Genomic DNA, 27,443 nt, shown 5'->3' with positions numbered 1-27,443 from the left:
GACGGGTATCACTTTCGATAGCAGATCAGGGTGTGCTGGAGTAAGCTTACACCAGTTAGCAGGAACTGATGGTTAAGTTTTCAGGAATTTTGGAAGCTAGTTTTTACACCATTAGTAGAATGGAACTGGCCACGGTTGAATTATTCACACTACAAGAACTGGCAAATGATTCAATTGGAGCTTTTTTTCTGTAGAGAGTCAGTTGTTAAACATTTACCAGCACAACACTGAATAGACTCCAATTAGCATTTTTTAAAGCTCTGTGGATATCCATGTATTTATTTTTCATAAGTAAGACATGCCAAAAACCATTGTATGAAAGAAGGGTTTAGGTGTTTCCATAGCTGAATGGCTGATTGGTATTACAGCTAACTTGATCACCCAGGTATCAGAAATAGTTACATATTTAAACAGTTGTCGTTTCTACTCTTTCCTCTTCATGCTCTCCTTTAGTTTACGTTTATTGCTTCATGTTCCTGGCATTTGTCTTTCTATTTCTTTCTGTGTGTGGTATACAAGGCTAACTGAAGTACCTGGTTAGATTCATTTTGCAGAATCAGAGCCATGTAATGTAATGAGTCCATTACATTGGGATTCCCTAGTGTCAAACACCCAACAGATTTGGGTAAAACACAGGGGAAGTTATTTTAACAGTTACTTTGTTAGATATGATAAAGTGAACCCTGACAGTGCACTTCAAAATGAGGAGTCGATTATTTTTTAAAAGTACTCTAAACTTAGGGAGCTAAAATCTATGATGTGAATGCTTAAACATATGTGGATATGGAAAGGTCTTTTTATTTCTATTATGATCTAAATGAGCAGAATGTGCCAAAGTGAGCATATACTGTTTAAGTGCAATATATACATGCAAATGATTTCTTAAATATAGTTTCTCTCATTTCAGTTTTTTGACAATTCATGTCAACAGTGTACTCAAAACTGTGGTACTAGAAGAGCAGAAAGGGAATTGTGGTCGACACATGTCAAATATTTCCATGTAGGTATAATTTAGGAGTATACTTTTGAGAGAAATCCTTATTTGAGTTTGTGCTTCATGTGAAATGAAAGCCTCCCAAAGAGATAAAGCTAAAATAGTCAAACAGTGTGTGTAGTAAGTTAATACAGTCATTTCCTTAGTAATGAAAGGAGAGAAGCAAATTGACGGATTCTTTTGCTTGTAAAACATAATCTGGATCAAATGCATCAGTATGTTCCATCAGTTGATGATCCTTTGATATATCTTCATTTTAGAACTACTGAGGTACCAGAGGAGAAGTTTTCTTGTCACTTTATTTGCAAGAAATCAGCCAATTTATTTTGAGCTCCTGGAATAGATATGCTAGAGATGGCATGCTGTACTTTGATGATCTCTTCATGTTTGCATATGTGAAGCACAGTTGTCCAGTATACTCTATGAACATGGAATGTCCTCTGTGTTCTATGTCACCATTACTCACGTATAGAACGTGTATGTAATCAGTTCCTATTTTATGTCACATTTATCTGCATTTGCAGCATTTCAAAGACTAGTCTGAAACATCTTGGCACAGATGGGGAAAGCAGAGTTGCTTATAAGTTCCAGAACTACAAAGACACAGATCAAACAGATGATATTAATAAATAGCTTGGATGGGGGGAGGGGAAGGATTAAAAATTAGGTTATTTATTTAGAAAGTTGAAACTCTCCATTTGTGATCATTACTCTGTTCTTGAAAGGAAATAGGTGCTGGATTTTGTGTTTTTTTTTTTTTTTTTTTGCTCCAATCCGCACGTTTCCCTCCTCCCCCTTCCTCATGTTTTGAATTAAAACCTAAAGACAGACTGAAAGAGTATATATAACTGCAAAAAGGATGTGGTAAATCATGGCAGAAGTTTGTGATCTCACAGACATGGTGGTGTCAGGGGCTGAAGACCAAAGGCGAATCCTTAGTTTCCAGTGGATTTACTTGAAATCCTTCACCCTTGTAGCCTATCATGGATAATAGCATATCATGGATAATTACATTTTTACAAACAGTAGAGAAAATCATTTTGACACACACATAGTATTTTCTAGCCAGACCAGCTTTTCAATCTTTTACAGTTTTCATGCATTAAGGCTCATATTTTCTTTGTTTATTTTTAAAATATTATCATTAATAATAGGTTTGTTCTGCGGTCAACCTCTGAGTAGAAGATACTGAGGAAGACCCTTTTTTCCCTATTTGCCCTAAGTCAAACATTCGATACCTTTTCCTTTGTAGAAGTTTGTGTTACTTGTGTTTTTCATTTAAAAAGTTATGGCAACCAAATTTTCATGGAGAGTTTTAGGAGTTTTGGTCATTTTTCAGCTTATTGCTATGTGAAACAGAATGAATTATGTTTAGTGACCAATCACGGGCGGAAAAAAAAAACAGAAGAAGAAGTCATAGAAGAAATACTGTCATTGACTTTGCACTACCATGAGATGATGTGAATTCTGACCAGGTGAACCTAAAGAAGGCTGTCCCCATTAGCCACTTAGCTGCTTCAAAATTCCAGGCCCAGAAAAAACTGGGAGACAATATTCACTTTCTTAACCCTTTCTGATCAGATGTGGTATTTCATTTTGAAAATGAAATTAATTCCCCTGAGGCCTTTGAAACTTTAATAATATCCAATAAATAAAATCATATCTAATAACTCAACGGTTTCATTTGGCACCATCATCGTCTTCTAGATGTACTGCAACTGCAGAAACATAAATACTTACAGGCTTCGAAAGCCCAGTTTCTATTTGCTAAATAAACTTGGCTGCTTTAAATTCCTCTGTGTATAGTCATTAATACAATCCACTTTGACAGCATTTAATTAAAGTGCTTTTCTCTATTAAATTCATTAAAAGTTCTCCCCCAACCCCACAATGTGTATAACTGCTTTCCAGATGCTGAGTGGCAGGGACCTGTGAGGCTCACTTTAAATAACTTCTCATTTCTCTTTGAAAGTGTTTATTACATTCAATTTAGAAACTGTGAAGTATGACTTGGAAAGAAAGTCAGATTTCAGGACATGCTCATCCCTTCAGCAATTTCTTAAAAAAAAATTAGTTTAACTCATCTGAATAAGCATTTATTATCTGCATATTCTTCTTATACTGTGTCAACACTCCTAGGCACTTAAGCTGGGAGGTAATAAAGATATGATTTCCATATCAGGGTTGGCGAATTTGCATTAGTTCTCAGCAGGTCTTGGCTTGAATGCCTTTTCCTGCAGATTCAGGGAGAGTGAGCTGAACAGTCCAGTATTAATAGATTATTGACAGTTTAATGTCTTGGCACCTACTTAGCCCATGAAGTATAATAACCAGGAAGCTGTCTTATAAGAAAGCAGTCAATAGCATTCAATCAAAACCTTTCAGTTAATTGCTGGTTGACCTTAGAGATTTCCTTTAGGCAATGCCGTCTTCAGTTTAGACCAAAAGGACTGTATTTATTTGTAGAGTTTATTCAGAGATGATTATTTAATATCCATTGCTCCAGTATATGTGGTAAAATTTGCCTTTTCTGTGTCTACCAAATGAATTGTCTTTTTGGCAGTGCTTTTCACAAATATTCCCTTTACCAGCTCTACTTTGAAAATATCTCATTAAATCTGTTCTCTTCTCAGAAATAGAAAGTTGGGAATCTTGAGGGAACACATGATCAAGTGTTTTAATATGATAATAGAGTTTTGATAGAATTCTTTGCTCAGTCTGGAATTATAATTCCAACGGAGAATCTGACAAAGCTAAAAAGTATGCTCTCAATAAGGGTAATTATATAATACCTTAAAAGCACTGCACCTGAAAACAAAAATGTTCTTTAATGCCAAAATGCTTTTCTGGTCTCTGTAAGTATAAATGAGATGCCTTATACTTAGTTTCTAGATTCTTTCTTCATGGATTTTTTTCCCCCCATGGTTTATTTAGTTTTAGTTGAATGTTTCTAAAAACAAATTTTAATAAAATCTAAATAAACTACAAAGGTGGCCAGGAAGCAGCAAAGGCCATTTCTGGCCCTAACTTTAAACCATTGGCCTTACTCACTTTGGACTGTGTGGTGTTGGAACCACAGTGGTTGACTCAAAGTGGCGGCAAAAATACATACTTTGAAAATAATTTTGTTACTTTCCTTTCTTTTTGGTTCTTCCCACACGAGTTAATGTTATTCTTTCTCCTCTAAGGATAGGCATTTAATATTTGTTTTGGAAAAGACCTACAGTGCTTTCCATAGCATTGTGTAGATAGGCAGCATTCCTTCGCATTTCATGCCATTGAGGGCCATTACTGTCTCAGGCTTTACTGTGCTACCTATGATCCATTTTTAAGCAAATACATCTAGTTTTTATAATTTTCTCTCATTGTTACTTGTTGTTTTGCCACCAGCAGCTTTTTTTTTTTTTTTTGTCATAGAAACTGTCCGCTGCAGGCCTTTTGAATTCTCTTGATAGTAGAAATATTTCTGGAGTTGGGGAGGGGGAGAGTGAAGCAAGCTGATGAATATGTCACTTTTTATCCCTGACAACAGTGACACCTGAAACGCATGTCTCTGAATGTCAGTAATTTTCAGGCAGATAATTGTGGGGGTGCAGGGGAGGAATTAAAGAACTGCTTGAGCCGCTGTATGGTACTGGTGGCTTGTGCCAAGTGTGTGTGTCTGTGAGTCTAGTAAGTCATTACGAACTAGTGTGATTTAGCCCTTTTCAGTACTAAGTGTATTTTTAAATGAGTGTCGGTGTGAACTGGCCACTTTTTCCCCCTTTACAGCTATTAGACGTGTTCTAATTTTTAGGAAGACTTTTGGTCTATATAATATGGCTATTACCAATACAGAAGTATTCTGGAAGTTTTAGGATAAATTTTAAGTTTCCACTATTCACCTCAAAACACAGTGCCTGACCCTGTGCTAAGTGCTGAGTGTGTGGAGGAGAATGTAACACAGAATCTATCCCTAAGGAGCTCACAGATTCGTGGAGAGACAGGTGTGTGGACAGATGACTGTAGTACAGCATGTAAGTAAGTACAGAGAAAGAAAAGCACAAAAGATGGGCACATATGCCCCAAACCGAGTGGGCCGGAGGACCCAGAAGGCTTCCAGGAAATTCTGTAGTTCCTTACAGAATTCCTCACTGGAGGAGCTTGCCAGGTAGAGGGGACAGAGGAGGCAAAGGCACTGAGATTAGAGGGGCAAAACAGCACGAGGGTGGGAACTAGAGCTTTTAGAACCATTGGAGCACAGCCTGAAAGGCAGGGTTGAGGAGCAAGGACGGAGCAGGGTCTCCTGCTGCACTCAGGTCATGGAGCTTTCTTGGATGTGCGAGAGGCCTTGACCCATCTTGAGACCACTGAAGGCCTTTCGCAAGATGCTGTGTTGGCTGTGGCCGGGAGGCCTTTTGAGAAGTAATGATTACTAATTCAGGCAAGAGATTTTAAAGTCTAAATAACAGCAGTGAGAGAAGAATGGAAAGGGGAAAATTAACCCAGGAGCTATTTAAAAGATAATCAGCAGCACGTAGGATTGGCTAGATGTGGAGGCTCAGAGGAGGGGAAGGAGTCAGCGAGAACTCTCAGATCCTAGCTGGGGCAATGTGGGGTCTTGGAACACCAGTCTAGAGCAATAATGATTAATTCCCTGATAATGTCAGTTGTAAGTGTGTTTGTTCTGTACTGAATTTTCAGCTATTAAATTAAATCCACCCCGGGCTTCCCTGGTGGCGCAGTGGTTGAGAGTCCGCCTGCCGATGCAGGGGACACGGGTCCGTGCCCCGGTCCGGGAGGATCCCACATGCCGCGGAGCAGCTGGGCCCGTGAGCCATGGCCGCTGCGCCTGCGCGTCCAGAGCCTGTGCTCTGCAATGGGAGAGGCCACAACAGTGAGAAGCCCGCGTACTGCAAAAAAAAAAAAAAAAAAAAATTAAATCCACCCCTAAGCAGATTTACATTTGGAAGTGTAATGACTTGACAGTTCTAGTTTCTGAGGACGACCTACACAGGATAAGCAAATATGCTTAGAAAAGCCAAGGCGACATGGCACAGAGACAAAATTGGGACTTGCTTTGTGAATCTGAGTAGATAAGGATGCTGCATGACCGGCCTCATGGGAATATAATGGTTCATCTGCAGCTTGGAGACTAGAATCTTTCTTGTGGGAAAAGGAATTGCCAGTCCAGTTACTTTGCCCCGGGGAATTAAGAACTGGGATTTCTCTTTCCAGTGGCCATCCTTGGTACCCTGGGAGCAAAAGACTTATTTTCTTGAGTAAACCACGGTCTGAGTAAGAGTGCCTGGCCCTGTCTGCTTTTCCTCTCGCACCTGGTGTATTTACCACAAAGTTTAGAAGCAAAAGTTTCTCCATACCTGATTGCCGTTAGTAAAATGATCGATGTGGACAATGTCAAACCAGTATCCTCGTAATGAATTAAACGTGGTTTCAAATTTAAAAGAATACTCTAGAATTAACCTTTTGGAAGTTTCACCTCACTTGATTTAATTTTTCCATATTCTCTTTTCCTTGAAAGAAAATAAAACCAAGGAAGCCAGTCTCTGATGAAATTAAATGAAATTGAAAACTAAAGGCTGTGTTTGATAAGCTCTCATTTGACACCTTTTCACTGCTAAACCACAAGGAATCTCTGTTGACACTCCCTAGAGATCAGTGGCCCTTACCTCATAGTCTGAGTGGAAAACCCTTCTTTGATCATTTGACTTTGTTTACCCAGTTTAGACATTAGGGAATAATAAACCATAATATGTCCGTGGTGTGGTAATTCTAGATACTTTGTCTTTTACCAGAGTGGTTGACTATAATACACTGCTTAAGATTTGCTTTCTATAAAAGGAATATTTGTACTTTTATGTGTTTGATTCACACAGTGCAGTTTTCTCAAGTCCTGTTATTAAGTGGTTACATCCAGAAAGCAAAAAATATGCTGAGGTAGTATTTTGTTGGTGAACATCTAATATTTTCACTAACCATAACCGTCAGATTGTTCTGACTTCTGAGGGCCCCAACTGTAAAAATTATACAGAAAATGTGGCCTATCAAGGGATTCTAAACAGCCCCATGTGAGACCTCAAACACATGGATTACCTTCTTTCTTCCCCCCACCCCCCCAGTAAAAAATCTAATTCAAACACCCTTTCTCCTTAAATAATTTAAACACTCTTCTTTAAGAAGCTGGAATGCAACATAACTGCAGTGTCACTAGTGCCATTACAATTATGGGGATTTTTCATCTTATACTGAGTCTTGGCTGAGTTGTGTCAGGCAAAATCTCTCTTGTGTTCTGGCAAATTTTGACAAAATTGGATATATATATATATATATATATATATATATATATATATATATATATATTTTAATGGTATCCAAAGATAGAAAAAGTAAAAATTCCTTTATTACCCACTCAAAATTAACATTTGGGAGAGGAACTTCTCCATAATGTATTATAATTTTTCTTAACTTGTTTGTCTTCACTTTTAACCATACACTTGAAACATTGAATAGTTTCCTCTATCATTTTTAGTGTTATTTTTATATTTTAATTGGAAGATGTTTATTCACACTAAAATGAATTTTTGTTCAAAACTTTTAAACAGAATAATTTTTGTATTTTTCTCAATTTTCCACCTAAACAGCAGTAAGGGCATGTTTGTTATATGTTAGACTCAGGGGTTTGTGATTCGTGGATCAGAGTTCAATTTTATGTATGCATTTTCTCATCCAAAGAATAAATACAACAGGACCTAACACCATTGTGAGATTAATTTGTTATTGTTTTTAAGAAACAAGAAGTCCAAAGGATGGCGAACCACTTTGAATACATACTGATTATAGGATTTGAATGATTAAATTTAACATATGACCCCCAACTCACATCATATAATCTGTATGTAAATCAGGAAGAATGTTGCTTTAGTTCAATGAAGCTTATATAATTTATTGATATCCTATGACTTAAAGTATACACATTCTTTTCCCCCATATCATCTTTGTTTCTAAGTCATTCTTTACCAAATAGGTGTTTTCAAGTTATTTTTGTCATTGGATTTCTAAATAGTAAGAGATTTCTAAGTGGTTTGAATTTTGACTCTAGTGCTTTACCTCAGGAATCATTATTTTAAGTCTTCGTTGATGCAGTTCTTGGCTGCCTACATGATGTCTGTTCTTGTAGAATATATATATTCTCTACCTTCTTTAACTTAACATGTTTTCACTTAAAAGGAATTGAAACTCTGCTCTAGTTAAACTTGTTAGATGAAATTTATTTATCTGAAGCAGTTTCTGTACAAGCATAACTCAAAGATATTGCCAGTTCAGTTTCAGACCACCACAATAAAGCGAATATCACAATAAAGCAAGCCAGTGTATATGAAAATGATGTTTACACTATACTGTAGTCTATTAGTTGTGCAGGAGCATTTTGTCTTAAAAAGAAAAAAAAACAATGTATATACCTTAATTTAAAAATACTTTACTGCTAAAAAAATGCTACCCATCATCTGACAATGTGGGGTTGCCACAAACATTCAATCTGTAAAAAACGCAATATCTGAGAAGTACAATAAAGCAAAGCTCAATAATGTATTCTATTCTTTTAAGCTAACCTTGAATCTGTTTTAAAAAGTCAAATTTCCTAGCTTACTGGGTCATGTATCACTGGCATTTGATGAAGTTTTCATTTGGTTTACATTTTACTTGAGAATTATTTAGCCAACTGGATTAACTGTTTAGGAATTCTAATGGATCATTCTTATCCTGAACCTTTGCACATCTTTCTCTCTTGCCCTTTTGCCATTGATGAAGTGTCATGAATTTCCACGTTGGTTCTTTTAATACCATTATGAATTCCAGGTACGTATATCATCCTAACGTTTTACACTCCTCATTATCTTTAACTCAACTTTAACTTGATGTAGGAACTCTTCTTTCATCCATGCTGGAGAAAAAGCCACTCTTTTCTCAGCTATACCAATGAAACAAGTCATGCAGTCATTTAGAAATCAGAATCCCAGAGGTAACTGTCAGCTCTGGTCATGTTACTCTTTACTCATTTTAACTCAAATACAAGGTCTTTAAAGACACTTTAATATTATCTGTACCTTGAATCTGATCTTCAAAAGATAGGCCTTCTCTCTTCATTTTGAGGCAAAGTCTTGTGTTTTGAGACGACATTGTGAAAGGTGGTGGAGGTGTATGGAAACAGGGGGAAATGGATGCTCATGGGTGTTGGGCAAATGGGATTGGGGTAGGTGGGCTGGGAGATGGTTTCTCCTGGGAAGAAGGGCACATGGTTGTGGTCTGGACTTTCCTGAAGAGTCTGCTCTTCCTGAATTCTGTTATGTTTGTGGAATGATTTTGGTCACATTAGGTCCTAAATGGGCAAATAAACCTATTTATCATGTGACGCTGATGAAGGGAAAGTTATAATCGCCATTAGGTTCAATATATGTCTATGTTTTATCTCTCTTACATTCTAATAGGAGAGAGAATTGTTTTTTATGTGTCAGGCAGTCTATCTGATTGAAATATGGCTACTCATCTTGACCCTGCTTAATTTGCTATCAGCTCATCTCCTTATACTGGAAAAGCAGCTCACCCAGCTAGCTACCTCTTCAGGGTTTACAGATTCTGGCCACTCCCCAAAGTCAGATTGATGACTATGACATATTTTTTAACCCAGACCATACCAAAGTCTTTGGTATAGTTGTTCTCAATTTGTTACCAAAGAGGAAATGATATAAGCCAAAGGCTGTTTTAAGAAGCTTCCTCTAAACCCCCAAGTTTATTTTAACAGATTATTGTGTCACAGTGTTTTTATGCTTTTATCTTTGGCCAAAGTGTTTATTTTGAGAAACAATTATTAAACTGCATTAAAAACATACACGATGTTCCAATACCATCTTGGTTACAATATTAAAGGAAACTCAGACTAAGGCTGGATGAAATTGAACACATATTTCCATGTTAGACTTCCTACCATTTTGCTTGTTTGTATTGATTTTTCTTGACATGGTCTTCTTTTATTGAACTCTACTCTTTTTTTTTTTTTTTTTTTGGTTCTTATTCTCTCCCCCGACCCCCAACCCCCAACCCCCTTCCCATAGCTGTATGTGCTAAGAGCAATTGTAAAAGGAGACCAACTTATATTAAACCTGCCTGGAGTCAAAATGTAATCTAACACCTGTAGTCTGCAATTTGTCATCGCTTCATGGATACTTTTTTTTTTTAATAACATATTTCCTGAGTTTTGACCTTAGGATACTGTATAATCCAAAAAAAGCAACAAAACTAAACCACGGTTTTTAATAAGTCTTATAATGTTAGGATGTGAAATTAGAACCATAAGAGCCAACTCGAGTAACATCATTTGAAGTTAGAAATAGTGCTGAGTTGTATACCTAGACAGATATGTTTTGCCTGTGAAAATGTCTCTGAGAGATAAAGTCAAGAGGCAAATCGTAATGCATGTGTACTTTCTCCTACACTCATTCTTTCACACTTTCCTTGGTGACTGAGATCAAGTAAGGATGTTATTAACTGCAAGGTCCATTTTGTATTTTATAGTGAAGTGTTTGGTTTTCATTAGGGGAAAGACAAGGCTATATAGTCAAAGCGATTCATGTGGTACAGAGTTTTCAAACTTTTTGGTGTCAGGGTCCCCTTTCACTCTTACTATTAAGGACTCCAAAAATGTGCATATCTATCAATATTTACCATATTAGAAATTAGTTCTGAGAAATCTTTTAAATGTTTGTCTGAAAATAATTATAAATAATATTTATGTGTAAATAATTTATTTTTATGAAGATAACTATCTCCAAAACAAACAAACAAAAAGAGTACCATTGTTTTACATATATGTTTGCAAATACTTTTTTGTTTTGTTTTGTTTTGCGGTACGCGGGCCTCTCACTGTTGTGGCCTCTCCCGTTGCGGAGCACAGGCTCCGGACGCGCAGGCTCAGCGGCCATGGCTCACGGGCCCAGCCGCTCTGCAGCATGTGGGATCCTCCCTGACCGGGGCACGAACCCGTGTCCCCTGCATCGGCAGGCGGACTCTCAACCACTGCACCACCAGGGAAGCCCTGTATGACATATTTTAAAAAATTTCTTAAATCACCACCAGTACCATCAGGGAAGTCTTTAAGTATTAGGGGACTGTTAAGCTTTTAGTGGAAGCTACAAGTTTTCCAAAATTCTGATTTTTGCTTGAAAGATAAAATTTAATCATTGGCAACAAATACTACCAGATTTTTTTTTTGAATTGACAGGCTTATTTTATTTTTAAGAAAATATCTGCCACATACACAAGTCTGAATAATCATAGTTTGCCTGTTGGTTGTTCTTTCAAGTAAAAATGATATTTATTCCAAGACAAAGGTGCTAGTTCAGCTCTCAGCTCATACAATCTCACAAATGCTTTCTCATGAGAACCATCTTAACTTCAGTATGCCATGGAAGTGCATTATGTGTACTTCCCAGTTCCTCACACAGACTATTAAAATGAAGTATACTCAAGAGTTGAGATTTAATATAATTAATACCACATTACTGCTTCATCAAGGATATTCTTAAATGAAAGTTGCATTTTTACTGTGTGTCTGTGGCAGTGAAGAATACAACTGCTGGTGAAGTTTGGTGCCACTGACTTGACTTATGCTAACAGGCCAGCAGTTTCCCCACCGTTGCTTTTGTACCATCAGTACAAGTTTTAGCACCGTCAAAGAGGCAACTAATGTCTCAGTTTTGCTATGAAAATAGTTTTGATTCATGGACCTCTCTGTGGGTATATCGGGATTCCCGCAGGGGACCGTGGATCACATTTCTAGAGCCGATAAAGGAGGTCATCTTAAGAGGATCCCAGGCTGTGCATATAGAAGGTGTCACCCTGAAAGGGATTATGATTATGAGGTGTAATTCCATTTGACAGATGCTTTAGTGGCAACTTCCACGTGCTAGGTGCATGTGGAAGAACTAAGATGTGTGCAGTATATGAGTGAAAGAAATAAGACAACTTATTGGTGGACTTTCTCCTTTGTAGATCTGTAGAGTTTTGGAATCAAAAGGACAGACAAATCTCTGAATTTGTTGCTAATTTTCATAATAAGTGTAATTACAGAAAACTATATGAGGCATTATACGGCTGATTCTTAAATCCTCCTCTCATTTTTTAATGACAGAAAATACTTCTGGAAACCTTACTTATGACAAGAACTCTGCTAAGTGCTTAGCATGCATTATCTCACTTAATCCTCATAAAACTACAAGGAAGATTTTACAGATTAACAAACATTGTGGCTCTGAGAAGAAACTTGCTCACAGCTGCAAGGCTAGTAGTAAGATGTGCTTTTGGGGATAAAGATTGGATTCAAAACCAGAACTTTGTGACCTCACAACTCCTGCTAACAAGGTTTATGTAAAAGCAATCTTAAGGATTATGTGATGCCCTGGAATTGTTTTTAACACACAAAAAAAATGGTTAAAAAAATATATATATATATTTGCTCTCAGATACCTGCTAGATGTAAGTTCCTGTAATGAGTGACAGTTTCTTTACTTTAAAAACATAGTTTTGCTGAAAATGAATAATAGAAAGAAAACACAATAGTTGTACAGAATAAAAATAGTAACTGGTCTGCAATTAAAGAAAGAGAGAATATGGAATTAATCCAGTGCAGCAGAACAAAGATGGACTGAGCACTTATGTGTGCCAGTATGTAGTTAATAGTCCAATAATGAGATAGATGTATAATAGTTCTATTAATTATTAATTACTAATGCTAAATTCTCCCCACTGAGGTTTTGAGCTAAAATTAGTAGTCTTAAATGCTGATTTTGAAAAAAAAAAGGGAAAATTAGGGGGTAAATCTAGGTTGCTGAAACTTAAGACAAATATCTCAGTTATACGGTATTTTATATATAGTATATTTAAAAAATAGCAGCACTTATTCATTTAACAAATTCTAATTGAGCTATGCATGAGGGCTTTCCAGTTGTGCTAACCAATTGTTCTTATTGCCAGGTAACTATATTTTCTCAGGATTTTTAGTGGAAGAATACTTTCCTTCTTCAGATCAACTATATTACATTCTGCTATTTTAGAGGAGGTAAAATTAAACAAGTAAAAATAATTCTGATATTAACTCAAATGCAGTTAGAAGTCATCTCCTATTGATGCGCGTCACCATGTAGGACCTGAAGCTCTGGTGAGGCTCACTCCTATGGGTGAGGCTTGTCAGAGAGAGGGGGGGATGTGGCCACCTGGGAGCCGATTTTAACCTATTACCTATTACCGCACTGGATCAGCCACCCTATACAGTCACCTCCTTAATAATTTCTCATTTTCTCTGTATAAAAAAGACCACAAAGTCTTGGCATATTGTAAGTAATCCAGTTCACCCCATAATGATACAGTGAATTATATACTTTCCTAAACTTAATCATTTAGGATCTCACTTCCTTCCCTGCAGGCAAAAGCCATTATTTCTTACACATGGCTTCCAGCTGGTTTTCATTGAGGCCTTCAAAATCTATTTGAACACTGAGCAGTTTAAGAAGAGCTGCTTTATCTTTCTTAGTCAGCTTTTGTCACAGTACCATTTTGTCCTTGTGTTTTTAAAATTTTCAGTTTCGAAGGCAGAAAAACAACATGTATCCTTATTACGACTGTGTTTTGTCACTGGGCAAGGAGGTGTTGGGTTTTATTGAGAAGTTGATATCTCTTTTGAATATATTTACAACCTTTCTTTCTTCATCGCCATCTTCATGTTCATTTATACACATGTATGTCATATTTCAGCCTGATGAGATTTTAGTGAATAAATAGGAAGGCAAGACTTTTTAAACTTTTAAGTTTCTATTTGATTATGTCTTACCCATAACTTGTTCATCAACACCCAACTGTTGGAGACAGGGCTGCTTACTAGAAAGCTTTGTAAATTAGTAAGTCCAGTTACTATAGACACTCCATAAATATTTGATCAGTGGAATTTTTTTTTTTTATACTCAACCCAAGGTCGATGGTTTTAAACATAATTTCTTTTAGACATGATAAGCACTTCTGATGAAGAAGGCAGCCATCAGTTAAATGTAAGTTTACCATTCTCTCTTTTATTTTTTCCAATTTATTTATTTATTTTGGCTGCATTGGGTCTTCATTGCTGCGAGCGGGCTTTCCTCTACTTGAGGCGAGCAGGAGCTACTCTTCGTTGCGGTGCACGGGCTTCTCACTGAGGTGGCTTCTCTTGTTGCGGGGCATGGGATCTAGGCACGAGGGCTTCAGTAGTCGTGGCACACGGGCTCAGTAGTTGTGGCTCGCAGGCTCTAGAGTGCAGGCTCAGTAGTTGTGGCGCATGGGCTTAGCCGCTCCGTGGCATGTGGGATCTTCCAGGACCAGGGCTCGAACCCATGTCCCCTGCATTGGCAGGCGGATTCTTAACCACTGCGCCACCGGGGAAGTCCCCGTTCTCTTGAGGATAGAAGCGCCGATGCATCCTTCTGGTTGTTTTTATGGTAGTGTTGCTATTTGTGATATGTTGAAAAGTTGTTGAAAGTCCAGTAATATATTGATATCATGAGCTGAGTATTTCTTACTTAGTATGTGGATACATGACTATTTCTCTTCTCTCTAGTGTTAGTGGTGGTTTCAAGTCCTACTGTGTTTTGGGCTAGCTCAGAGGACATGACTGCAGGTCACAGTAAGGGTAGACCTTACTGACGGTAGAATGCCAAGGCTCCTGCTGCTCTGGCTCTGGCCCTGGCAGCCGCTCAGTTGTCATTTCTCTCTAGCGGAGGGCTGTCCGAGCTCTTCCTGTGATGGGAGTGCTGGTGGCAATGTGCTGTACCTGGGCTGTCTAGTATGGTATTGCACAGGGTGGTTAACTAGCACTGGAAATGTGGCTCGTGTGACTGAGGGAACTCAGTTTTTTCTTTTTTTAGTTTTAATGAATTTAGATGTCAATAGCCGTACGTGGCTAGTATCTGTTGTACTGGGTGGCACGTCTCTAACACGCTGCCTTCCTTGCTGCTCTTCAGTTATACCAAGTGTGCTCCTGCCTCCCTGCCTTTTCTCTTGCTGTTTCCCTTGGTCTGGGATGCTCTTTTTCATGGTTTGGTCCTCACTTCCTTCAGGCCTCTGCTCAAAGCCTACCTCCTTAGGGAGCCTTCCTTGAAGGCTAAAATAACTAAAATAACTTCCTCTGCCCCCAATTCTCCTCCTTATGCTTGGCTCTATTTTTGCTTACAGTATTTATTACTACCTGATATCTTATTTATGGTCTGTCTCCTCTACTCTAGAGCCTTTGTTCAATTTTCTTATGTGATCTTGCTCACAGAAGACAGGAGAACATAACGTTTAAGGGCATGGGATTTAAAATCAGATATGTTTTAGATATCCAATCCTGCTAATTAGAAGCTATGAGGCCTCACACAAATTACCTATCCTCTCTGAACCCCAGTTTTCTCATCATAAATGGAGTAAAAATGCTTACTCTAGGATTACTGTGAAGATAAAATATATTTACAGCATTTAGGCTAGTGTTAGGCTCATAATAAACTTTACATGAATGCCAGCACCTATTATTAATATTAATAGTATTATCATTATTATTGAATCTACCTTGATATTTCACTGCTGCAAACCCTAAGAAACTAACAATAGAATCTACAAAAAAAGAAAGGGGCTTTTAAATAAACCTTTTAAAACTCTCTTTGTAGAAATTATCAATATCAGAAATGAATTGCTAACCAGATTAATTTCAATTCAGTTGTGATGGAGAAAAGTCCAAACCAAAATGAGATAGGATGAATTGTCAGGCTTCAGTTTGCAAAGGTCAAGAGGAAAGGGATGGATAGCTATCTTTACAGAATGATATATTCTGTTATTTGGGAAAGTCATGTGAAGAGAGATGAGAGAGACTTTAGGAATAGAAAGGTCAACTGCTGGGCCCATTTTGAAAAAGGGGAAAAAGGATGAGTCTGGAAAGTATGCAGACTTGGGCAGATTTACATAAATATCTGGGTAGCTGCTCCATTATACTTACCTTTTAAAAAAAAATACCAGAAAACAATAATCTGGGCTTGGGAAGAACTTGTTAGGAAAGAGCATATCTCTGTTCAGTTGGCAGGGCATCCTCTGTCTTGGTAGCAGTGATTGTAAATTTTGTGGTTTCAAAAAGTCAGTCAGCCAGAAATAGATGCCTGAACTGTCAGATGAGCTGAGGAACAGGATGGCGTGTAGTCCATCCAGCAGGAATCAATGACATGGCCTCGGGGCACTGGCTGGGGACAGGGACCTAACTTGAGTCATTCTAGTTAACAAACAAGGAGTTTCAAACATCTCTGAGAAGTTTGGACAGAAAAACTAAAATTCAGTTAAGTGGGTGTTCAGAAACCTGTCCTATGAAGAAGAGACTAAAAGAGTTGGCATTAGTTAGTCAAGATGTGGGAAAGTGCAGAAAAGGTGACTTGATCCTGCTGTTTAGATGGAGGATTTGGGGAGAGCATTTGGACTGATTTCCCTACCCAAGGGATACCACACTGTAAGCAGTAGGCTCTACTCTGCTTTTGTTCAGAGTATTCACACCACTGGAAGAAGCACTACACGACAGTAAGAAGAATTTCCTGATTGTTTGTCATAATAATAAGCTACTGCAGGTGGCTAGAGAGGAAATGTATGCAGTTCTTTTTGCTAAAAATTATAGAAGACAATAAATAACTCTCTGCCTGGGGTAATCAGAACATTTCAGGGGAACGAAGATAGTTGGGACAGAGTAACTTGAGGACTCTTTTCATCTCAGATATTATGAATATTGTGCTCCTTCCTATTTGCTTGAAGATACCTGAAATATTGTTTAACCTTCTTCAGGCAAATATTGTCATGCCTCCCAGCTCAATGTAGAACATTGTCTGCCTGACACAGGATATCTCACTTTGTAGATCATCTCCGTTGCTGCTAGCTCTCTGAGAAACATCTTCCTCTCCTATGATGGCCGCGACATTGTCATTGTTCCGTGGAAACCAACTGTCTTAGACTGACAGCTCTCTGTGTTTAAAATTTCCAATGTTGAGGGTGTTCCTGAGACGCTCCATGTTTCTAGGTGGTTCTGGATCCAAGTAACACCTTCACAAGGAACTGTGAGGACTAAATGAGTTAATCCATGTAAAGTTCTTAAAACTGCCTGGCACAGAGTAAGCATTCAGTAAGTGGTAGCTACTATGATTACCGTTTCTCCATTTCATGTGTGGCTTCTCTGTATGCGTGTGTTACTACTGCTAGGTTCAAAGTTAGAAGTGGGGGCTTCCCTGGTGGCGCAGTGGTTGAGAATCCGCCTGCCGATGCAGGAGACACGGGTTCGTGCCCTGGTCCGGGAAGATCCCACATGCCGCGGAGCAACTAAGCCCGTGAGCCATGGCCGCTGAGCCTGTGCGTCCGGAGCCTGTGCAAGTTAGAAGTGGGAGGTGAAATAGGCCAAATGGTGGGACCTCAGGAGAAGAACAAACCCTATCATGCAGAAAGATTATAGTAACTTCAAAGTATAGTTTTGGAAAATCTCTTTAAATCTCACCAATGCATGGTGGAAAACCCCTAAAGAACCAATCTAATTATTTAATTCAGTGGAACCATTATGCTGACTTTTACTACAGAAGGCAAGCATAATTTTAAAAATGGGGCATTTTAATTCTCTTTTGTTTTCCAATTAGCGCAATTACTCTAAAAGGGGGTCCTTGTGCTTGAGTATACATGTTCTGTGAGTACATATTCCTATGTGATTTCAGTCTCTCTCTCTCTCCTTCTTACCGACACCCCCCCCAAAAAAAATCTTCGCCTGTTGATGTAGAGGTTCATTCATTACAGTGCTCAAGCTGCCAGATTACAACCTCAGAGCAAATATCTTCCTGCCATCAAAGCTGCCATGAGCAGCGTGGGTCCACCGTGCAGATCTCTCCCTGCCAGCTATAATTAGGATGTTGAAGTAGTGGAGCTCTCACTTTTCTGCTGATGGCAGCTTACCACAGCAGACCACATGCATTTACTCTTAGTTGAAAGGGGTAAAGAAAATGCCAAGACCATTCATTTTAATTGGTTGACACTATATGGACCTTTAGTGCCACTGTTCATGGTCTTCTGTTTTAGATTTCTTTCTGCCACCAGACATCAGCTTATTATAATGGGTATTCTTATTTGCATTTGATTATCCTTTTATTGTTATTTTGATTGTTACTTGTTATGAATTATTATTTTAAAAGTTTCATCCTCTTCTGTTACCTAAGTAACAATGTCATCTGCCCTAATATCTATTAAATGCTACAGAAAAGACTGACATTTTCACATCGGTAAGAAATTAGTTTTTCATCAGGTCGTCCCTGAGACTAGGATAAATGGCAGAGATTGTTTTCTTAAATGCTTGCTTTGATGTTGATGTTTTGTAGTTTAAAAAAAAATTGTCATCTGGGTAGTGTGTGGTGGTGCTGGTAGTGGTGGTACCAATGTTTCTCTCCTGTAACTGGACATGTTTTCTTCTTCATTGATTGGACTGAGTTCCCCCTGAACTTTGGAAAATGTTTAATTTGTTACTCTAACATGGAAAACACCACTTAAAATAGGAGAGAATGGTAAAAGAGAAACATATGTTTTTTAAAAAGTGAACTCACTATTCTTAAAGGTCTTGGGAACTTCCAGGATGTCAGACACTGATCTGAGTGGAGGAACTTCGGTCTTTGCCTTTGGAGTTGACATAATACTTTCTAATGGGGACCTTCATGGTAGCCTTTTACTGTGATAGCACTGCTGCTGATATTGCAAGGTGTGAGAGCGGCTGAGTTCCTCTTCACGGTCCCCTGCGCCCTCTCCAGGAAACCCTTTTCACATTAAGCCTCTGAAGGGGACAGGGGCGAGTTGTTTGGACAATCTCCTCTGTATTGCTTTCTCTTTCTTTAGTCAGATTGAAAAAGTTCATAAATAAATATTAAAATGAGAAACTATTTCATGCAGAGATGACTCTGAAGAAGCAGTTATGAGGATCAAGAATAAGATTGCCTAACTAGTGTCAAATGACAAAACTAAACCAATGTAGTAATCAGTTTGATGTCCTTTATTCAAGGGGAACAGTCCGTGGGTTGTAGGGGGCACAGTTCCTTACAAGCAGTGGAACACTTTTCCGGAGGGATTTTGGGCCAGTTTTATAGAGCATTAGAAGTGGTGACACAGAAAACAGGGCATGATTGTCTGGGGTTGCATATCTGACCTTATTTAGAAAGATCAGAGAACAAAGAAGTATGGAGCCCAGAGCTGGCATTGCATTTGGGGATTTGCTGACAGGATACTGTGTTTCTGGTCAAGCAGAGCATTTATAGCAACATGAAAGTTCAATCTGCTGATGTGGCACTCCAGGCAGGAGTGGCTCCAACTTGGATCTAGTATTTAAATTCTAGAGGATTTTTTTTTTTTGTTTGGTTTTGTTTTGTTTTCTAATGAGTAGAGAATAGGTAGAAATGAAAGAGAAAGTTAAATTAGTTACAACTAGAAAACCTTGACATGAAGGATAACAGAAAAAAAAAAGAAGTGGATTGCAGAACAAAGGATGAATAGTTTGTCCTCTAGCCTCTGCTGGACTGGTGGCTAGGATTCCTGGTTTTCACCCAGGCTACCCTGGTTCAATTCCTGGGCAGGGAACCAAAATCTTGCTTCAAGCCATCACTCACTGCTGTCTCCTCGACATCAGTAATATTGAGGAGGACCATTTATATGAGTATAATCTAGTCATTTAAAGGGCACAATTTAATAAAAAATACGTCTTTTAATTAATTTGGAAGTTTTTATATTTTTAAAAAACATTCTTGTTTAAGGATTAAGATCAGGGCTAAAAGAAAATAAACAAAAGTTGTTCCTAATTTTATGGAGAATTGATTTTCTGATTCAAACACTGACTTATTCCACTGTTATACTCCAAGAGTAATTATGAGGCTGATATAATGATGACTATCATTTATCGGATGTTTGCCTTAAGCCAGAGGTGAACAAACTCTGGCTCATGGACCAAATCCAGTCTGCCACCTGTTTTGTGGTTTTTTAAAATTAATTAATTAATTTATTTATTTATTTGGCGCATTGGGTCTTAGTTGTGGCACGCGGGATCTTTCATTGCAGCGCGTCGGCTTCTCTCTAGTTGTGGCATGTGGATTTTTCTCTCTCTAGTTGTGGCGCGTGGGCTTAGTTGCCTTGCGGCATGTGGGATCTTAGTTCCCATACCAGGGATTGAACCCGAGTCCCCTGCATTGGAAGGCAGATTCTTTACCACTGGACCACCAGGGAAGTCCCTGCCACCTGTTTTTATAAATAAAGTTTATTGGAACATAGCCATGCTCATTTGTTTATGTTCACACTATAGAGATGAGGTATCACAACAGAGACGGTATGGCCCTGCTAAGGCTAAAATATTTCCTATTTGGCCCTTTGCTGAAAAAGTTTGTCAACCTCTGGTTTAAGGCAAGCAGTGTTCTTTACATGCATTATGTCATTTAATCCTTCCAACATCCCTAGGAAGTCAGTGTCTTACCTTTCTTTCATAGATGATGAAATTGAGGCTTAAAGATGTTTAGTGTCTTGCACAAGGACACCCAGCTAAGGGGAAGCGTCTGGACGTGAGCCCGTGTGATCTCATTTGTAGAGCCTGCACTTTTCCTCTGGGTCCAGTTTCTTTGTCATTGGGCTTCAGAGAGGTAGCACACCAGCTGGTTAACAGCAAGGCCCTGGAGCCAGATCCTTTGAATTCGATGACCTTTGGCAACAAATGACTTAACTTCTTTGTGCCTCAGAATGGAAACATTACTATCATTAACCTCTTGTTTTGTAGGTGAGATTCTGAATCCCCAGAAATTCTTTTAAGTTTTCAGAAGACCTGAACTTACCATGACTACAGCATCACTGCAGTGCTAGCTAGACAAGACGTATTGCAGAGGGACGATGGCTTTTGAAAGGTGAGATTGTGAATCACATGTTAATTTTGTTTAAATTTTAATTATCAGGTCCTGCATAGACAGCAGTCTCAGCCAGCCAAGGAGAGCTCCCCCCCCAGAGAAGAAGCGCCTCCCCCGCCTCCTCCGACTGAAGACAGTTGCACCAAAAAGCCTCGGTCTCGCACAAAGATCTCTTTGGAAGCCCTCGGGATCCTCCAAAGCTTCATCCATGATGTGGGCCTGTACCCTGACCAGGAAGCCATCCACACTCTTTCTGCTCAGCTGGATCTCCCCAAACACACCATCATCAAGTTCTTCCAGAACCAGCGGTACCACGTGAAGCATCATGGGAAGCTCAAGGAACACCTGGGCTCGGTGGTGGACGTGGCCGAGTATAAGGACGAGGAGCTGCTGACAGAGTCGGAGGAGAATGACAGCGAGGAAGGCTCGGAGGAGATGTACAAAGTGGAGGCTGAGGAGGAGAATGCAGAGAAAAGCAAGGCTGTGCCTGCTGAAATTGACCAGAGATAATGTGAACTGCCACCGGGCAAAGCAATACATCGGTCCAAGGATTTTGTTTTAGTTTCTTGAAAAACCTTTTTTTTTTTTTTTTTTTTTTTGCTTTACTTTATTTTTGTCTTTTTGGGGTCTGTTTTGTTTTCTTACCTTTTTTTTGACATTTCTCTGTTGCACAGGATACACCTGTAGACTGAATAAGTTCAGTATTTCTGAATCAGACATCGCCTTGGCAAAGACACTAAAGTGTTATGCTTTACAATGGACTGGATCATAGTCATTATAATCACAGGAGACTCTGCCTTCATTATCCTTGCACTTATGGAAGAGACACCAGGCAAGTTCCAGGATGAAAAGACCTATGAAATAAATGAAGGAAGCTACAAGTGTGTGTGTATATGTATATGTATATATCTATATATTTACATATATATATTAAATTGCATGGGACAGAGAACTTTACAATCCGAAAGAATAGACTGTGAAATGAGTTCTTAAAGAAGAGACTTGTTTATGTATTAAAAAAACCACTTCACAGTGAGTCGCTTTGGCTTTTTGATAAACTGTGGCCTGCTCTCAGGGTGGGGTGACTATTTTTGAATTCCTATTTATTTTCTGTGTTTGTCCCTGATTTTTTTTTTTTTTTTAATTCTATGGCTTCCTATCTGGCAGCTTGATGGGTAATTTTTGAGGTATGTATTTAACAAAACAAATCAACACTGCCAAAAAAAGAAAAAAAAAAAAAAGAAAGGAAGAAAGAAAGAAGAAAGTAAAGTGAAAAAAAAAATCAGGGCACCTTAAAATGATACCAGTCAAATTAATCTTAAAGACACAATGCACACTTAAAATGACTCGCATTCCGTTATTCAACTTGTCGTTACTGTAGTGAACAGATGCATTTCTGTGGAATTCCAAATGAGTAAAGCTGAAATTCAGTACAGAGAAAACTTGTCCATTAGTGCAGTCTCGATAAAATGACATACTGATGTCAGACAAATGGAATTCACAGTATGAGCCACATTTTATTGTGAAATTTATTTACCTGCTTGTGGCTTCAGATCTTAAAATTAATAAGCCTGCTCATTTAAAACTTGTTTATTGTTGCTGTTTTCTTTTTCTTTTTTTTTTTAAATAGAAAATAGTTCAATGTAATATTAAGTTAGAAAAGAAGTTGCTGCCCAGTTAAAGGGGCTCCCTCTGAAATAAATCTCCATCCCTTCATCTCCGGAAAGACGTTTCTCATTTCTGTTTCACCTTGGGCTTCCTCTTTGTACGTATTCCATCCACCTAACCAGACGTTTTCAGCCCTTGCTCTCACGCGCCTCGTCCCTTCCCTACTATGGGGGCAGCCCTAACGAGAACCTGTTTTTGAATCATTGTGCAGCTCCAGGCAATAGAGTAAGCAAAGCAATCCAAGTGGAATCACCTACTCGTCATAAATGGAAACATTTTCCCAGTTACCTACATAGCAGTTACCTTACATAAAGCAGAACTAGTGCCGACTGGCTCTTTAGTGGAATGAGCATTAAAGCTGCAATCTACTATAGTCCTCCCCTGCCTCTAGCTTCCCATCAGAAACCATTACTTCCCACTTCTACTTCTAGTCATTGCAAGAGGAGACCTCACCTTCAGGACTGGCCAAGTGAAACTAATCTCACGCTTCAAGGTGGCCGTCAAACAGTCCCACACGGTTGGATTTTTTTTAGAGTTGTGTTCTCATGCAACCTTTTAAAAGACCTCATGCAATATCACTTTGAAAGTTATTTTCTGTTTACTACACAAGCATTGTAATATAACTGTTAATACTATTTATATATTTGAAAGGTATAAAAGGTCGGAGTTAAAAAAAAAAACAAACCTCTATGTGTAGATACTAACTCAGAACTTACAATATACAGGGAGAAGACATGTTGCAATACAAGCTAATTCTAGCTGCTCAGTAACCTCTGGAGTTTTTAAAGGGACATTTTCCTGTACTTTTTCAAATAATGATGTTTAAAAAATTATCTTGACATGAGCGTCATATACCTTTGCAAAAGGATGGTTGTTTGCAGTCAAGCCCTGGGCCCATCCTTCGTATTTCTGTAGTATGCTGCAGCTTTAATCAGAAAGTCCATGGTTGCTGCTTCCTAATATCCGAGTTACTCTTTTCCAAATTGTCTTCTTACACTGTTGCTGAAGGTCACTCTGTACACGTAATGGAAACTGATTTTGCCAAGCTCTTACAAGGTGGTTCATCTATCGATGGCATCCGCATTTGGTATCTTTTACACTTCAACCAAAAATTTATTAGGTATTTTTCAATGCTAAGTCTTGCCTTTTATTTTTTAATTTCACTGCCAAGTTTGCAGTGGTTCTAAGTGAATCTGTGGGCATTTTAGCCTGTGGTCTTGCCAGATCTTTGCGAATTACAATGCATATATGTCTATTTATTCAATATCTGTCATATAATATCTATTTGGAAGAAGAAACTTTCTCTTGTAGTGCCTCTTGACAAAGCACAATTTCCCGCCTTTTTTTTTTTTTTGTGAAATGAAAAAACAAATTGTGTTTTATTGCGATATCAACAATGTGAATAAGGATTAACATATTGTAAATGTTCTTTTTTCCATGTAAATCAACTATCTTTGTTATCACTAAGTGATAATTAATTTTTAACTTATGTGCATTGTTAGGCTGTTAGAATTTTTTGGTTGTTAAAATAAAATGCATTCAAAAAATACGACTTTGTCAAGTATTTTACTGGGCATTGCCCTCTTTCCCCACTTGATTTTTTTGTGTGGAATGAGACCTGGTGAGTGTAAGGAAAATCCATTCCTTTATTTACAAGACAGCTTGTACCTGCAATTACAGATGTTTGAGTCCTGTCCAATGCAAGAATTTAATTGCACATGTGAATGTATGTGCACCTCTGTGTGTTTATAAACGTATGCATGCTCACATCCTGGAGCTGGCAACTGGGGGAGTCATTGGCCCAGATGTTTTGTTGTATACAAACAAAACTCAATTTATAAAGATATATTTATGGGCTTGCTTCTTTATTTTTCTAGTGAATATTTTCTGTTTATAATTAAAAACCCACAAATGACTGCGTGTCAGGAAACTTTTGGAGCACATATGTCCATGGTTAATGGACATAATAAAAGTCTTTTATATTTAGAGCCGGGTACCATAATGTGAGCATAGAGGAATGCCGGAAGGATTGATGTATCTGAGAAATGTGTGAAAATGATGTTTTAGAAAGTGCTCACAACGGAAAAAATTGCTCTAAAGACTAAAGTTAATAAGGAAGGAGCAAGTGCTTAGCTTCAGAACTGACAAAGGGAACGTCAATTAAAAAGTGTTTTTTTTCTTTTGATATGGTAAGTTGTTTTTCCCGGGTTTTTTTTCATTTGGTTGGCATACAGATGTAATTGTTCTTTCCTTTCTTCCTGTTTCACTTGCCTTTTTTCGCATGATAGTTGACAGCCCGTGGACTGTGTAGATACGTTTTAAGGACAGTTTGTGGAAACTGGGTGTTTGCAGAAAGGCAGACAGCCCCACAACGCAGTGCTAAAGGTTTTTGAAGAAAAATTAGAGATTCAGTAGAGGGTGAAGCAAGTTGCTTATGCAAATTCACATGAATTCTGCATTTGGGATAAAGACAGAGAAGTAAAGCATGTGTGAGATAGTCTGCCTTTTAACACAAATGCTTTCCACCTGCCTGAGGTTGTGTTCTGGGGGCGTCATAATTCACTGGAGGTGACAAACTCAAAACCGGGTGGCTCTGCCCACGGATGGATTGGCTTTGGCCTAGAAGGTGGTCTCTGTGCTAACAACTTTTATTTCCAAGAAAACGAAGTCAGAGATTTCTTGACTATATGTTAAGTCATGTCGTCTCAGAGCCATCACTTTACAGGTTGAGTTTTTGTCTTTTTTTTTTTTTTTCCTTAGAAGATACTTTCTTTTACTCTGTTATTTCGCTTTCTGCAAAGTTTTAAACAAAGATTTAAAAGTCCCCACATTTTTTCTAAAGAGCAATCATGGCATAATTAGACAGTAAACACTTATTAAACATGTACTCTATACCAGATAATTTGCTAAGAACTGAGGTGACAAGGAAAACCGTATGATTTAACGCTCTCCCCTCAAGAAGCTTATAACTTATTGGAAATGTATGATATAAATCCAGGAAAAGTGATATTGTCATTCAATGGTTGTCTCCAGACAGATGTTTATTTGTTTAGTGAGTGATACAAACATGTGCTATAATGTAGAGAAAGAAATTATCATTATTTGTGAACTATAATGGTCTTGAAAGTTGCGTTACTTAGGATTGGCTGCGTATAATTTAAAAAAATACAAAGTAATCATAAGAGAAGAGTTTACCTATTTCTTACGTAAAAGAAATTGCTGAGGTATTCTGGCTTCACGAAGTTGTCAGGGTCTCAAACTCCCTCCAACTCCCAGCTTCATTTTTCCCTATGTTCCTGTGTTCCACCTTCCTCTTAGTCCAGGATGATTGCTAGAGCCTCGCCATCACATCCACCTTTCTGACAGCAGGGTGGTGTCAGAGTAAAGAATGGCATACTCCCTTTCTTTTATGGGACTTCTTCAAGTCCCCCACCTAAATGCAAGGGAGACTGGTAAATGTTTCTAGCTGTTCCATTAATTCCAGAGAGAAGGGTCGAGTGGATATTTGGTAGGCAACTCACAGCCTCTGCCAGAGAAGGTATCCAGAAGGGTGTTGAAAATAATATAGATAAGAAGAAGATAGTGAAAAGGCACATTTATCCTGCTGCTACTTCTGGGACCTTGTACCTCTTCCTCCTTCCCACCCTGAGTTCTTTTCCTTGCTAACTTTAAGAATCAGTCTAAGCACCACTTCTTCCAGGAAGCCTTTCTGATCTGCCCTGCCAGTGTGGTTACAGATCCTCCTGTGCTCACGTAACATTCAGAGTATTCCACCATGACAGGACTGTCCCAGTTCTTGTGGCATATTGTGGTTGCTGTATTTGCTCAGTGGGAATGTGTGAAGTTTTTCTTTGCATTTATCCATGCGGAGAACGGGGTCGGGCTGGTGGACGTGACATGAGCCCTGGGGAAATAGGTGTGACAGTGTTTCCTCTGGATGAGCATGTCTAGGACTGGCACATCGAGTTGGAGACAGAAATTAAGAATGAAAAGTGCAGCGAGGGCCAGGTGATTTAGAACTCTGCCAGCTCAATATTTCAGGGAGACGGTAGAGCTAGGACCTAAAGCCAAGCCTGCATGTCTCCAAAGCTTACATTTCCACCCCCAGTATCACACCACCTCTCTTTATGTCCTAGTGTGTCCTAGAAAGGCTGTATGAACTGAACATCAATTTATTGGCCAACATAGTTTGTATGAAATGACCTTTTGACTTCTCTTCATAAACTTTTTCATCATCTTGTCTGAGTATGACATTTCTGATGGAGTTTTGTTCTAAAGGAAAAACCTATTTTAAAAAACACCATGCTCTGCTTGTAAAACTGTCCCAGAAAAAAATCTAGAAGTAGCTTCTTAGGAGACATTTTAAGAGCTTTAAAGTGTTACCTTCACATATGGAGAAATAATTACAAAAATATTCCATCAGCACTGTAATGAATAGTGCAGAGCAATGATTAATTAAAGAGAGAACTATAATTTATTCACTATCCATTAACAACCATAATCCCGTTTTAATGCAAAACAGCACAGGCTAAGGGAGTCCTGGTAGTCTCTGTAGCAACTTTGGACTGTGCAGTCCTAGGAACCCTCGCCCACCTTAAGGAAAAGGTAAGGAGAAAATTCTTTCTAGATTTACTCTCTCTCAAGTTGATTGTGAGAAGGCAGTGAGCTGTCCTAGGTTCTATTTCTTACCAGTTTTGCAGCTTGTTATTTTTCAGCTCCTCAGTTTCTTCATCCATAAAATGGGGCTGATAATTCATAGATATCAGAACTGTTGTTATGATTAAAGAAAATAACTAGCT

At 38.5% G+C, this 27,443-nt stretch overlaps 1 protein-coding gene across 6 annotated transcripts in view; it reads left to right on the top strand.

Annotated features, from left to right (window-relative positions):
* The window catches only part of SATB2 (SATB homeobox 2), a 203,309-nt gene extending 181,119 nt beyond the window's left edge, over positions 1-22,190 (top strand). For all 6 annotated transcript variants that reach the window (XM_059055493.2, XM_067026506.1, XM_067026505.1 and 3 more), the window contains one exon: positions 21,025-22,190. In XM_059055493.2, coding sequence (XP_058911476.1) covers positions 21,025-21,486 — 462 coding nt within the window. In that variant the 3' untranslated portion in view covers positions 21,487-22,190. The remainder of the gene's footprint in view (positions 1-21,024) is intronic.
* The last annotated feature ends 5,253 nt before the right edge of the window (positions 22,191-27,443 follow it).

Source organism: Kogia breviceps, chromosome 2 (genome assembly GCF_026419965.1).
Source record: "Kogia breviceps isolate mKogBre1 chromosome 2, mKogBre1 haplotype 1, whole genome shotgun sequence".
Taxonomy (NCBI): domain Eukaryota; kingdom Metazoa; phylum Chordata; class Mammalia; order Artiodactyla; family Physeteridae; genus Kogia; species Kogia breviceps.
The sequence above is the reverse complement of the archived record's forward strand: the minus strand, read 5'-3'. Positions and strand labels throughout refer to the sequence as shown.